General features: G+C 34.7%; 1 protein-coding gene across 1 annotated transcript; it reads right to left on the bottom strand.

Moving 5' to 3' along the window:
- On the bottom strand, positions 6,019-9,241 carry LOC105158025. Its single transcript, XM_011074627.2, has 2 exons — positions 8,270-9,241; positions 6,019-6,807 (listed from the first exon to the last, which is right to left on the bottom strand). The coding sequence occupies exons 1-2, from the start codon at positions 8,903-8,905 to the stop codon at positions 6,166-6,168; spliced, it is 1,278 nt and encodes a 425-aa protein (XP_011072929.1). The 5' UTR covers positions 8,906-9,241; the 3' UTR covers positions 6,019-6,165.

Here is a 13,480-nt window from a genome sequence, read left to right on the forward strand (position 1 = left end):
TCGTTGCTCCACGTCTCCTTGTTGGGGAAGTCCCCGTCGAGAACGACTATTTCCAGTTTGATCCAATAAGGCAGAGACGTTGGCAGCTTCCCCTCATGTTCGACTAAAACCACTTGGAGAGGGTTTGCGTCCACATCCACAATTTTGGTTCCTGTGAAGATTGGGAGGGAGAGCTTTTTACCGAATGTTAGTTGTAGACTTGTTGGTTGGCTCATTCGCAACGACGGACATCGGAGCATTGACCGCGTGCAACGTCGTCTCAATCCGTTTTCCACTTCTTCGCTCACCTGAGGCACCAGTTGTTGGAGGATAATTAAAGGCAAAATTATAATTTTCGTCCTACAAGTATCGATGCTGGTAATTTTAGTCCTATTGAAATAAATTTTGATGATATGGTTCTACAATTAAAAAAAATTGTAATTAATTGAAAATAGTTCTGGCCGAAAATTCAAAAAATTGACCGAGGAAGTGCATTGTTCTCCGCACGTGACCTAGATGGTATAAGTCACCGGCACCCCACGCCCCTCTGGCGCTCGAGTGGCGCTCCAGCGACTTTAAAGTGGGAGCAACGCCTTAAGCGCTCCAAGATTCAACTATTCTTAATAAAAAATAATAGATACTTCAAGCTGTTCTCGTTTTTAAAAAAAAATATTTTTCTGCTCACACGTTCGCTTCCGCTCCCGCTTTATATGACTTAGCACGTGGATACAATAATTTGGAAATTTTCGGCAAAACTTTATTTTCAGCTAGAATTGTTCTCAAAATATCATCTTTTTAGTTACAGGATAAAATTATTAAAAAAATATTTTAACAGAACTGAAATTATAATTTCCCCAAGGGTTAAACGCAGTAGGTTGATTGTGAAAATACTAATAAACCCTTGAAAAAAGTCAATACAATTTCCTAAAACGGGAGACAATGAGCTTCTTTTTAAAATAATATGGACTTGAATTTTCATTTGTTTTTGGTGTATCAGAGTTTGTGCATATTAGTGTTCTAATAAGGGGTAAAATGCAATTATCACAACATCAAATCAAACTAAATAGAAGTGAAAGAAATTTCAATTCAAAGAAATTCACCACAACCACTTCTCTGATTACACTGTCACGACAAACCATATTACTTCACTTTTTCATTCGTATAGACGAAAAGGAAAACCACATGCAAATACTCAGTCTATATAATTGAAATATCACATATTCAGGATCAAAAATTTGGATAGGAGTAAAAATTCGAAATGACTCAAAATTAATTGTTTCTAATCACTATAATCCCATATATATATATATATATATGATAGAGATATATTACTATTATCTATTGAAAAGACATAAATGCCCTTCATTATAAGCAAAAATACCAATCATGCCATACCTCATTTCGGGTTGGCGACTCGACCCTATTCTGTAACTGTAAAATCAAAGTTGTCGATCATCTGACTACACCCGATTGGAGATGACGCCACATGGACCAGACTAGTGGGCACATTTGACCTTAATAATACATTCATTATACTTTATTTATGGTAAGACATTTTGAGTACTACCACTTTCTAGCATTAAGTACACCGGTTCTAACTATTCTATATGGATCTCGGCTAACTTAATAGAGTTTTAATTGGGGATCATCCAGCGAGCCTAACGACTCTCTTTTTCTCAGGTTCCAGACATATCTTCAGGGAGGTCTCAAATTCTCAATTTTCGACCCAAATCAGTATATATATCCAACGACAAAGAGAGGGAGAGAGAGAGAGAAAAATGAGTGAGCATAGTAAAAGATCTTACGAAGCAAAGGAAGGTCTAGGTCTAGTTTTGAGCCGTTTCTGGTTGTGGGGATCCTCATCATCACCTTCAAGAAATCGTTTGGCTGCCATTAGAGGGAGAAGGAAAAGGGAGGGATGGTTTGGTTAATTAAGGAAGGTGGGATGGGCAAGTGGATACTTAAAAGAGGGAGAGAGAGAAAGAGGGGCTACAAGTATTTAATGAATTATAGTTGGTAAAAGATTGTATGAGAAATTTCGGGGAATAATGTGAGAAATAGCATGGTAAGAGAGGAGGGTTTTCTGCATCGTGACACAAGAAACTGTGATGTCATGATCTTTGACGTCAACTCTTTCAAAGTCAACTCCTATATATATATATATTGGGCTAAATTCAATTTAATTTGTCGATATAAAAAATATTAAAAAAAATTTCTGTGAAAGAAAAAAATATTATTTAAAAAATAAAGCAAAACTCCGAGAAGTGTGTTACATGGATTATTTAAGTTTCAAATAATTACACACATAGTTTGCCATAAATTATTAGTATATATGGTGGCAGAGAGGGTTATAATTTTGATTTTAATTTTATTTTTTTTTATATTTTGTATTCACATTTCTTATTAAAGTTTTAATATTTTTGCAAAGATCTATGCTCTGTATTCTTTTTTAAAATCTATTAAAATTTTACAGGAAGATTAAAGTACCCTTAATCTAATGTATATAGACAATAGGTGTAAATTGCGTAATTGTACTAAAATTACAACAAGTTACCTTATGCCTTACAAGCATTTTTGTTTTCAAAGTCTTGCACCAGACCCCCTTTTGAAAGTGATTTGGTTTCTCATGTCAAAAGACCATTTCAACCTTCTAATTCATATAAATAAAAGGTTTAATTATTGAAAAATAATATAAAAATTTCTTGTGGAATTTATAATATGAAAAAAAGCCCATTTGATGATTCTAAGTATGCTCCGGCTTCTTTTTCTTTTCTTTTTTTAACAATTTCGATGCCCAAGTTAATAAGTTTTTTAGGTGAAAATTGAGTAAAATAGATCAAGAATGCCTAAACTAGTAGGCAAGTGAAGAAAATACAGAGAAAACTATGAGAGTGCTCGAAAGTGTTGAGATGGACATGTTGTATGGTAGTTATATCCCTTGTCATACCTTGCTCATATTTATGTGAGCTGGTTAAGAGAATATAGGACTTCGTCCTGCGTGGTTCTTACATCCCAAGATTGTACGCAAATTTATTTTCCTAGGAGTAGATAAGTCCCGTTGAATGCCGTGTCAATCAAGCTCCATACAAGTAGGAAATATTGTTGTCACATCAACAAGTAACGAGCGTCTATTTAGGTGGAAAAAATAAAATAATTTAAAAGGACCTAATCTTGCATCTCGTGACCCTTAGACGTAGATCTCATGAGATTTAGAAATTCAATTGGAGAGTTAAGAGTTTTACCTTTTTATTCAGTCCAATTACTTGGATAGTCTCACACGCATGCACGCATGCCCGCTCCAAGGATCACGCTCACATTTGCTCACTTTGGCTCCTTGGTCCTGTTAGAATAGGTAATGAGGAAGGCAATTGGATTGGTTATTAATCGTAAATCTTTATTAAAATAATATTGTCTTGATGAATAAAGTAAGTATTCATCTATGATATATGTGTTTTTTTGTGCTTGCTGCTTATATTAAACGACGTTTTAACATCATCAATAAATTCCCACTAATTAAATGATTCACATAGGTTGGCAGTTGTGAAATTAATTTATGAGGGTCGATTTGAAAGTTCCAAGTTGAGGATCTCGAGAGAAGTCATTAAGAGTCTTATAGAAAAACTTGCACTAAGTATTGAAGTACTGTGTTTCATCGACAACCGGTTGTCGAGGCCGTCAAAATTAATTATTGAGTATAAAACTGTAGCAGTAGTGGAACCAGGTCGAAGTCCTAGAGAACTATGTGTTAATTTCTCCGTCTCAGTTGTAGTAACCGAATGGGGGGGGGGGTTTGGATTGAAAATTACTACTAATTACTACAAACTAGACAAAAAGCAGAGATAAATTACTAGGAAGAAATCAGTAGAGGAGAGTTCCGACCCAAGGGAGTGTATTACTCAATTGTTATGTTAATAATTGACCTTAGTTTTGCAACCAAACATTTAAATTCAATTTTCGATTGTAATTAACTTGACCTCAAGCATCTAAATCAAAACTTATTATCTCAAGACTGTGCACGATAGTGTTCCATATCAATTTAATAATAGCATACGCATCAGTGAAAATAGTTGAACCTATATCAAACAATTGAGGTAGCTACAATCATCTAACCTAATTTTCTTGTCCCTACAAATAAATCATGCTAATCACATAATTAATTTGCTTGCTACTCGTACTACTCATTCATGCAATTACGGATAACTGAACTTAATTATGGATAGTAGTAGGACAATTAATATTGAATCGAATTGTCAGATCTATAAAAAATAATCATTCCATAAACAGTAAATCAAGACAAGAAATACTCGAGGAAATCAGATTAAACCAAGATCTCAAAACATAATAATTGGGTTCAAAATTTTCTTTGAATCAAAAAAAAGAATTAGCTGCACATCGTGTGTATAGAAAATCCTAAATCCTATTAAAAAAAAAACATAAAAAAAAAGAAAAAAAAAATGAGGAGAGGTGATCTAGACTAAGAGAGTTGTAAAATATGAAATTGGATACTAATCTTCAGCCTTCACACTGCTTTTTATAGCAATAAAATTGTCCTCTGTCTTGCCTTTTAGCTTGCCGTTTGGAAAAGAAAATAAACCGCAATAACAAATCTTTTCAAACTGTCCACTTTTGTGCAGATTGACTCGAGCATTCGATAGGGTTTTTGGAACATTGTCATGCTTATGTGATATATAAAAAATTTCATCGCTTTCTCCATAATTAAAAAATATATATATAACTAATTATTCCTTACGTATTATCCCACTCATCTATATTTTCTTATATGTGAATTCTTTTTCATCCATTTATTCTCTCTATTTTATTTTACTCAATTGCATTTTGATAATAAATGATAATAAAAATATTATTATATTTACATACACATTAAACGTGGATTTCTGACTAGTTTTACAATAAAGTTCTTTCAAATATATGAGTTATCTAACATGGTTGATCATAAACATCGTGTGTTGGTTGTAGTTCAAGTGACAGAAGAACTATTGACAATTTCATATTGACAAGAATCAAACCCCCATGGACAACAGATTTTCCTATTTGCTTGCCCACACGGAATTCCGGAGAAACATGTGAAATATTTGGCTGGAAATCAAGCATGTGTGGGGTACATGTTCAATTTTCGGTGAAAATTCAAGTTAACATTAGAAAATTGACTAGAATACCCTAACTCGAATCACTTTACAATATTTTGTACATCATATGATAAAAGTATGATAATTGTGATACTTACAGGACCAAAATTAATTGCGGAGAGACGAAAATTGTTTTTCCCCCCCTCATAACTAACCTGTTATGAGCTTAATCACAAGAGTAGTCCGAGTTTGTAAGATCTTTTGAATAAACTAAGTCCGACACCCTTTTAATAGCAACCCAATTTTATTTAAAAGAAAGGGTGAATTACAATAATCTTTTTTGAAATTTGGTATAATTACGAATATCTTCTTGTTGTTTGGAAAGCAATACTGCCTTGATTTTAATGGTCGTCTAACATTGAATCCATTCCCTTATTATTTGAATTGCTGGATTTGGATTTGAAGGAAAGATTTGGAGAAAGTATTTCAAATGACTCTATTTGAAAGGAATTTGAAGTCCATCTATATTTATCAAAACTTAATTCAAAATTAAAATGAAACGATTTGAAATGTTTTATATTTAAAATTATGCAAACATATTGAGATGATTTGTTATGAAGGATTTGAAATCTAAAATTTCAAATACTTCAAACTAAATGCAACCTTAGTCTTCATTAGGTTTTCATTCATTTTTTGTGGTGAACAGATCAAAATGCCCTTATGGACTAAATATTATAATTTTATTTACTTTTTAAAATTTTTTAATTTTTTTTATTGACTAAGTGGATAACTCCGTTGGATCTTTTTACAATTTTTATTTTTTTTTAAAAAAAATACAGCAAGGGCATATTTGACAACTTCACATATTCATCCAAGAATTACATAATTTCATCAAACATCGGGGTATTTGTAATTTTTTAAATAATAAGAAAGTGTTCATAATTATGTCAGATCTCAGAGCAGGTCGTTGTAATTTACCCTAAAACAAAATTAAAGTTTCTAACTCAGTTATCAACTTAACCTTGATCATGGAAAAAATTGAAAGAATGGAAAATCAAAAAAACAAAAAAAGTTGCTATACATTATACCAACATTAGTCTCATCTGAAGTGCATGATTTGAGGTGCTAGTCTCAGTAGGCGATCCAAACCGTTGGCAGTAAACTTCCTTGCGAACAAGAAGCAAATATTTGTGGGCTTCCCATTGTACAAACAAGTGGTGCCCGTTCGCATCCGTTTTAACCTATCAACTGTGACATCTGACCGTAAAAATTGGGTAGGGTGTGGCCCACCTTTAGACCAGTCAACCCAGGTTAATGTCCGGTTCCCATTCATCCAGGGGAATTTCATGGTCACAAATGTGGGCAGGTAGTGCTCGTCCGAGTAACATTCGGGCTTACAGTACTCCTTGAAGAGGTTGTAGTATTTTTGGTCCGACACGACTTCCACGGCGAGCTCCCGATTCACCTCGAACCACTGCGCTCCTTTACGCCATTGATCCAACGTCACGTGTGGCTCCATGTTCTTGTTGTATCGGCCACGGCCAACCGGCCCCCATTGGTCGTATGACTCAATGAATGATGTGGTTGATCGTGTCAAGTAGTTGTATATGGTGTTGAAGTTGAACAACGGGATGCAGGCCTCCGACAGAAGAATGAACCGTTGGTTCGCGAAATCTAGTAATGCGTTAGCAAGGAGACGGCGTTCTGCTTCAACCATGTTGAACTCCCCCCATGCTACTTCCTGCATGACTTGTTTGCCTCAGTATAGGTTGTAGTATGCTCATAATCTACTCAAACGTTGATTCAATTGGGTTCAATTTGTTTTACACGCATGCAAGAATTCCTGAACAAAAAAAAGGGCAACATAACAACCTAAACTTTTGAAATGAAACTCACTGTCCCCACGTCAGACAATCGCATTGTCTTTCTTTTTTAAATGTTTAAGAGATTGTATTTCTTTTTTTCTTTTTTTTTAAGGTGTTGTTTTTATCTATTAGTATTTTCATACAAAGCTCTTGCATTTAACCCTAAAGTATACAATTTTGTTCTCTTGTATCCTTATTTCATTGGTACGAAAGTGTGATGCAATGAGGATTGCTTCTATAGATGGATGTGACATCCTTTCTCAAATTAGCATGAAGCAACCCTATCTCCCACTTTAAATTATCCTTTCTTATTTGTCATTTAGTTGTTGCGAGAACGAATCAGAGTGTTACTTCAATTTGAATCAAGAGAAATTCTATGGATTAAACTCGATTAAATCTAATTAAATTAATTATATGATAAATATAATATATTCGTTGTGTGATTGATATATAATTTAAAAAAGTGACTAATCACATAACAAGTGTATGATTCGTTCAATTAAGCTGAATGAACGTAATATATAACTAAATGAAAATGAAAACTATAGTATTATAACCAACCGAATTTTCTATTTTAAATTAATATTGCATGCATTAAATATGCTATGTGTGCAAAACTTTTTCTTAATAAACAAATAATATAAATTTTATGCGTGAATAGCAACTTACGCTCCTATAATATTGAAAATGAGCAAATTACCTCCTATAAAAAAATAAATAGCAATTTAACCCCCTGTGTTTTAAATTGCTACATTTTGAAAAACACAGGAGGATAAATTGCTATTTTATTTTTCATAAAAGGGATGTTTGGCTATTTTTCATAACACGGTAGGGACATTGCAATTTACCCTAAATTTTATACATGTGGTGTGTATTTTATAATTATAATATAAGTTGAAATATACTTTGCCAAAGATTAAGTTTTACTTCCCACAAGTGTTACTATTTTCTATTTTGATCCCCATGATTTTTAACTCACCACATTACATCCCATTATTTTGAAAGATTTATAATTTTGACCACAGACTTTAATTCCGTTAAATTATTCACGGAAGCCTCTCAAGACTTAAAGGAGCGTATATATGCATACACCTTGCAACGGTGCTTGTGCAGTGCACGTGAAGTTTCAGTAAGAAATTTAACGGAATTAAGGCTTTGGGATTATAACTACAATTCTTTTGAGTTCTAAAAACACAATATAGTGTGTTCAAAAGCAACGGGACTAAAATGACAAATAAGCTAACTTATGGGATGTAAAATGCAATTTTTTTCATGATCTGCAATAGAAGTTGGATCCGGCATAGTTAATTAAGGAGAAGTAGCAGTGAGAAAAGTTACCTTACTTGGAATCTGGCGTCGATAAAACACTGAAGTCTTTGGTGTCGTTATATTGTGAGAAGGCTGAGAGTGGACGTAAATAGAGTACAGTCCTTCATGCCCTTTGAAGAAACGCTCCCAGAGAGGAGCCATTGGCAAATCCCCTTTTGTGAGAAACATAAATGCGATTTTTGGGATACGTCTGAATGGATATTCCTGAATTTTAGGCACCATAGAAGCCCTCCAAAGCAATTCCTCCTCTGTCATATCATGCATCGCCCTTGGAGGCCTCAAGTATTGCCTCAGTCCAATCCTGCCGGTGAAAGGTGGTGTTGGCAATGCCGGCGACAAGGACTGCCAAGGCAACGGAGGTGATGGTGGAGGATGTTCGTCACTGGGTGGCGGTGGAGGTGGTGGAGATGGTGGGGGAGGTGGTGGAGAAGGTGGCGCTTGCATGAGGATGCTGGTTGACAATTGTTTGAGTTGCATGGTTTGAGGGGCGTCTTTGAGGTAGGAACTTAGCGTAATTCCGATGACTAAACCAGACCCGAAAAAGAGAAAGTATACGATAAAGTTATGGAGATAACTCTGTGAGTGGAGGAGCTTAAGAGATGGGATTAATTCTTGCTGAACTTCGTGCTGTTGATCCTTTTTCATTTTTTCACAAATCAAGAACACAAAAACACACTTTCTTAATTGTTTCCTTTCTTGAATATATACAGAAGAATTGTAATGATGAGTTAGCAGAAGACTACTGACACCACTCCCTCAAGATTCAAACACAAAGAATGCTAGATCGAAAACACAAAGTAAATATATGTATATTCAAAGGAAAATTTAGTTACCAAGTGAAGCTTATGATTTGGTACTGAGAAATGGGGCATGAAAGAAGAGCTGTAGAAACCGAGTGTATCTGGGAATGAATGTTTGTGTTTATGGTGAAAGGAAATGATCAAAGAGAAAAGAAGAAGAAGAAGAAGAAGAAGAAGAAGAAGAAGGGAAATTGATGAAGGAAAGAATAGAGGGTAGTGGCAAGTGATGTTTGATGAAAGATCCGGAAAAGTGATGTTAACCTCCTTAATCCTTATTTTGAGGAAGTAGCATTTGAGTGATGTGCCTGTTTTCTCTATCCTTCTTTCCCTCATGCTCTCCACTATTTTATAGTAACTCCTAAATTTTCTTTAATTTATATATATATATATATATATAACTAGGGAGGAGCATTACATTGAAGTGGAAATACTTATTTCTCTTAAAAAAATTTACATGAATTTTATAGAATTTAAATATATATCACATGATCACTCTAGACAACCTAAGTGAACATCGTTGCATTGAAGACGGGAGTAGCAAACACTAGAACAATTTGCATTTTGACGGGAGCAGCAAACACTAGAACACAAATTGTTCGGTCAATATTAATATATAAGAGAAGATCTTTTTCTCTCACAGACAGGGATGATAACAATAGGGCATCAATTTATTGTTATGCCGGTTGATGCGTGTGGAAATAGCACAAATTCAACAAGTTTGGACTTTCGTTTTGGATCTGGGCCAACGAGTGTAAGGATGTAGGAAATGAGACCTGCAAAATAACATATTAGCACTCCGACGCGCAAGTTAGTACTGGGTTTAAGAGAAGAAAATCGTAAAAGAAAATGAAACGTAATAAGAAATTGAGATATAATGATAGAATTCGAGAAAAATATGCTAGGTTCGAGAGAGAGAGAGTGCTTGATGAACAAAAACAATGATTCCAGAGTCTAGAGAGTGTCCCTTGCCCGAGGGACCAAACCTGTATTTATAGAGGGGTGTCCTCGTACGATGGGGGTCTGCATGCTTCCTTTATTTATGAAGGGAAAAGGAGAAGGGTGGTTAGATAGGCTATGATCTACCTTTATCTTCCTCTAAACTGGCTTTGATCACGTATCTTCTAGTTGAGGGAGACCCCTTGCTAGTGAGGCCTCCTAGCTGCCAAGAAGTCCAAGGCTCTATGGTGACCTCCCTTGAATTGTATCTTCCAGGCTAGTTAGGAGGCAGACTCGACATGCCAGGCGTATGCCATGTGGGAGCGACTAAGTGTGGACTTTACCAGTCATCCTTATTGGGCTGTGTCCTTGGGTTGAGTCCAGGGTGCTTTGGGCTTCTATCCTCCTTCCTGGGCTACTAAGCTTCCTGGGGCCTTGGGGCTAGTGTATTGGGCTGCCTTGAACCTTTTTTGTTCTTCTTGAGTTGGGCCTTCTTGAACCAATAATACCCTAAGTTTATTTTCTTTTTTTTTCTCTCCTTTGTTGTTTTCTTTCTTTCTTTCTTCTTTTATTTTTTCAAATAATTCAATGTCATGTGTTCGTTTATATATATCTTTTCTTATTTATAATATAGACCGGATTATCAAAGTCTGTTTTGCAGACTTCCAGGAGACTGCGTCTCGTGCCATTTGCCAGATACTGTAACCAACATAATGAGATTGGGAAATGAATATTCGATCAGTTGACCGAGTCAACTTGATGCCAAAAATCACATTAGTCTCACCCATATCCTTCATTTTTGAACTTATTTTTCAAAAATGACTTGATTTCGATCATTGTATCTAGACACGATCCTATTAACAGAATATCATCTACATACATGTATAGAATTATTATTTATCTCCTTTAACCTTATATTATATATACTTATCTTTCTCATTTACAGTGAAGCCAAACGTAAAAATAATTTTATCAAACTTTTCATGTCACTATTTGGGTGTTTGTTTAAGTTTATATAGAGACTTAACAAGTTTAATAACTTTACGCTCTTCGCCATGAGTTACAAACCCCTCAAATTGATCCATATAAATTTCTTTCTTGAGTTCACCATACAAGAAGGTTGTTTTCACATCCATCTAATAAATCGGGAGATTATACAGTGAAGCAAGTGCTATAAGCACTCGGATTGTAGTCAACCGACCTACCGGAGAATAGGTATCGAAATAGTCTATTCCTTCCTTCTATTTAAAACCTTTAGCCACCAATCTGGCTTTAAACTTATCTATGATCCCATTAGGTTTTAGTTTCTTCTTAAAGATCCGCTTACACCCAATAGTAGTACACTTGGGAGGGAGATCGACTAGCGCCTATGTCCCATTGGAAAAAATAGAGTCCATATCTCTTTTGACAGCTTCTTTCCACTGCTTGGCTTCTGAAGAAGCCATAGCATCTTTGAAAGTAATCGAATCATCCTCGATAGTGTAAGTGATAAAGTCACTTCCAAAATCCTTGACAACCCTAGCTCTCTCACTCGTCTAGGTTCATCTGAATCCTCATGAGTCTGATTAGTACTACTAGGATTAACCCCCACATTTGTCATCTTTTCCACATGTCAGGAATAGATGTGGAGGCAAGTGAAACATTTGACATCTTGTAAAAAGATAGCATCACGAAATTCGACTATTGTGTTGACCTCAATGCTTGAAAGTTTTGATTTAACAATCAAAAATCTTAGGGCATAACTTGTCTCCACATAGCCCAAGAACACAATATCGACAATCTTAAGGGCCCAATTTCTTTCGTTTGTATACTGGGACCACCACTTTTGCTAAGCACCCCCACACTCGAAAGTATTTGAGGCTTGATTTTCTATCTTTCCACAACTCAAAAGGAGTATCCATATTGTGTTTGAGAGGGACTCTATTTAGAATACGACAAACCGTTTCAAAGCCTCTCCCAATAAATGCTTTGGTAACCCGGAGGTTAATAGGAGACTGTTAATCATGTCTTTAAATGTTCTATTCTTTCGTTCAGCCATTCCATTAAACGAAGAGGGATATGGAGGAATCTTTTCATGAATAATGCCAAAAGTTTGATAATATTCATTGAACTTACTCGATTCATATTCTCCTCCTCTATCAGACCTTCGTCGTTTAAATTTCTTACCAGATTGGGTGTCTACTTCATTTTTAAATAAAATAAATTTATTTAAGGTTTCATCCTTATTTTTTATGAAAAACACATAACAATATCTATTGCAATTATATGTAAAGGTGATAAAATATCATTTGTGGTCCTTGGTCAAAATTCCATTAAACTCACAAATATCTGTATGTTCTAAATAAAGTATTTCTGAATCTCTTTCAACTGATTGATTGCTAACTTGTTTAGCTTCTACACAAACTTGGCATTTGTGATTTCGCTCAATATTTTGACTAGAAATTAAATTCAAATTCATCATTCGTTTGATTGAATTAAAATTTAAATGACCTAATCTACCATGCCACAGAGTAGAAGATTCCACATTCAATATAATAGAATAAAAAAATATCATTTTTATTATTTTCAACTCAAACTTTGAACAAACCATCGTCTAAATGAGATTATTTAAGCAAGGATATGAATGTCTTTTCGCAATGAGAACAACACATAAGGGATTCACATTTTAACATACAGTATGGAGTTTATGGTATAGGATTGTAGTCCATATGTGCAAATCATAATTTTGATGAAAATATATAGAGATTGTGATCAGTGCTGAGTTAAACATTAATATTTGAAGGATTATGCTTGAACATATATTCTAAACTATATGAAGGATAAATTATGGCATTTTGCCCATTATATTATTTGGTGTTAATTCTTCATTTAAGTGTTTACTATAAGTCAGATTTTGTAGTAATTGCATGAAATGCTTATAAAAGGAACTTGGAAGATAAAAGTTAGAGAACTTCTTTAACCATCACATTAGAACAAAATGAGGTACACCATGTTAAAAATCCTCCTTCTATTTCTGTTTACAGAAGTCAAGATTCTCCAAGGATGTGCTATCACACAGAAAGAAACCGTTCACATCACTAATAATCTCCCACCAAACTCTGCACCATTAAAGTTGCACTGTAAATCCAAAGACGATGACTTAGGGGAACATACACTTTCTGCCAATCAAGAGTATAACTGGACTTTCTGCCTTGACTTTTTCCCAAGAACTTTATACTTTTGTAATTTTTGGTGGGGATCAAAGAGTGCATCTTTCAATGCATTTAACGAAAAAGACACAAATTTGGCTCGCAGTCAACATTATTGGGCAGCAAAGAGTGATGGTTTTTACTTTTCAGATAACTCTTCTGCAAGTTCCTTCATAAAAAAATATAGTTGGAACTGAGCATTTGTTATGTAACAGGGAATGCATTTAATAAACATTTGTGATATTTAATGTGGAAACTAATCCGTCTCTGTTAATTTTTGTTTGAGTGCAGAAAGA

This window comes from Sesamum indicum, linkage group LG3 (assembly GCF_000512975.1).
Source record: "Sesamum indicum cultivar Zhongzhi No. 13 linkage group LG3, S_indicum_v1.0, whole genome shotgun sequence".
In the NCBI taxonomy this organism is placed as follows: domain Eukaryota; kingdom Viridiplantae; phylum Streptophyta; class Magnoliopsida; order Lamiales; family Pedaliaceae; genus Sesamum; species Sesamum indicum.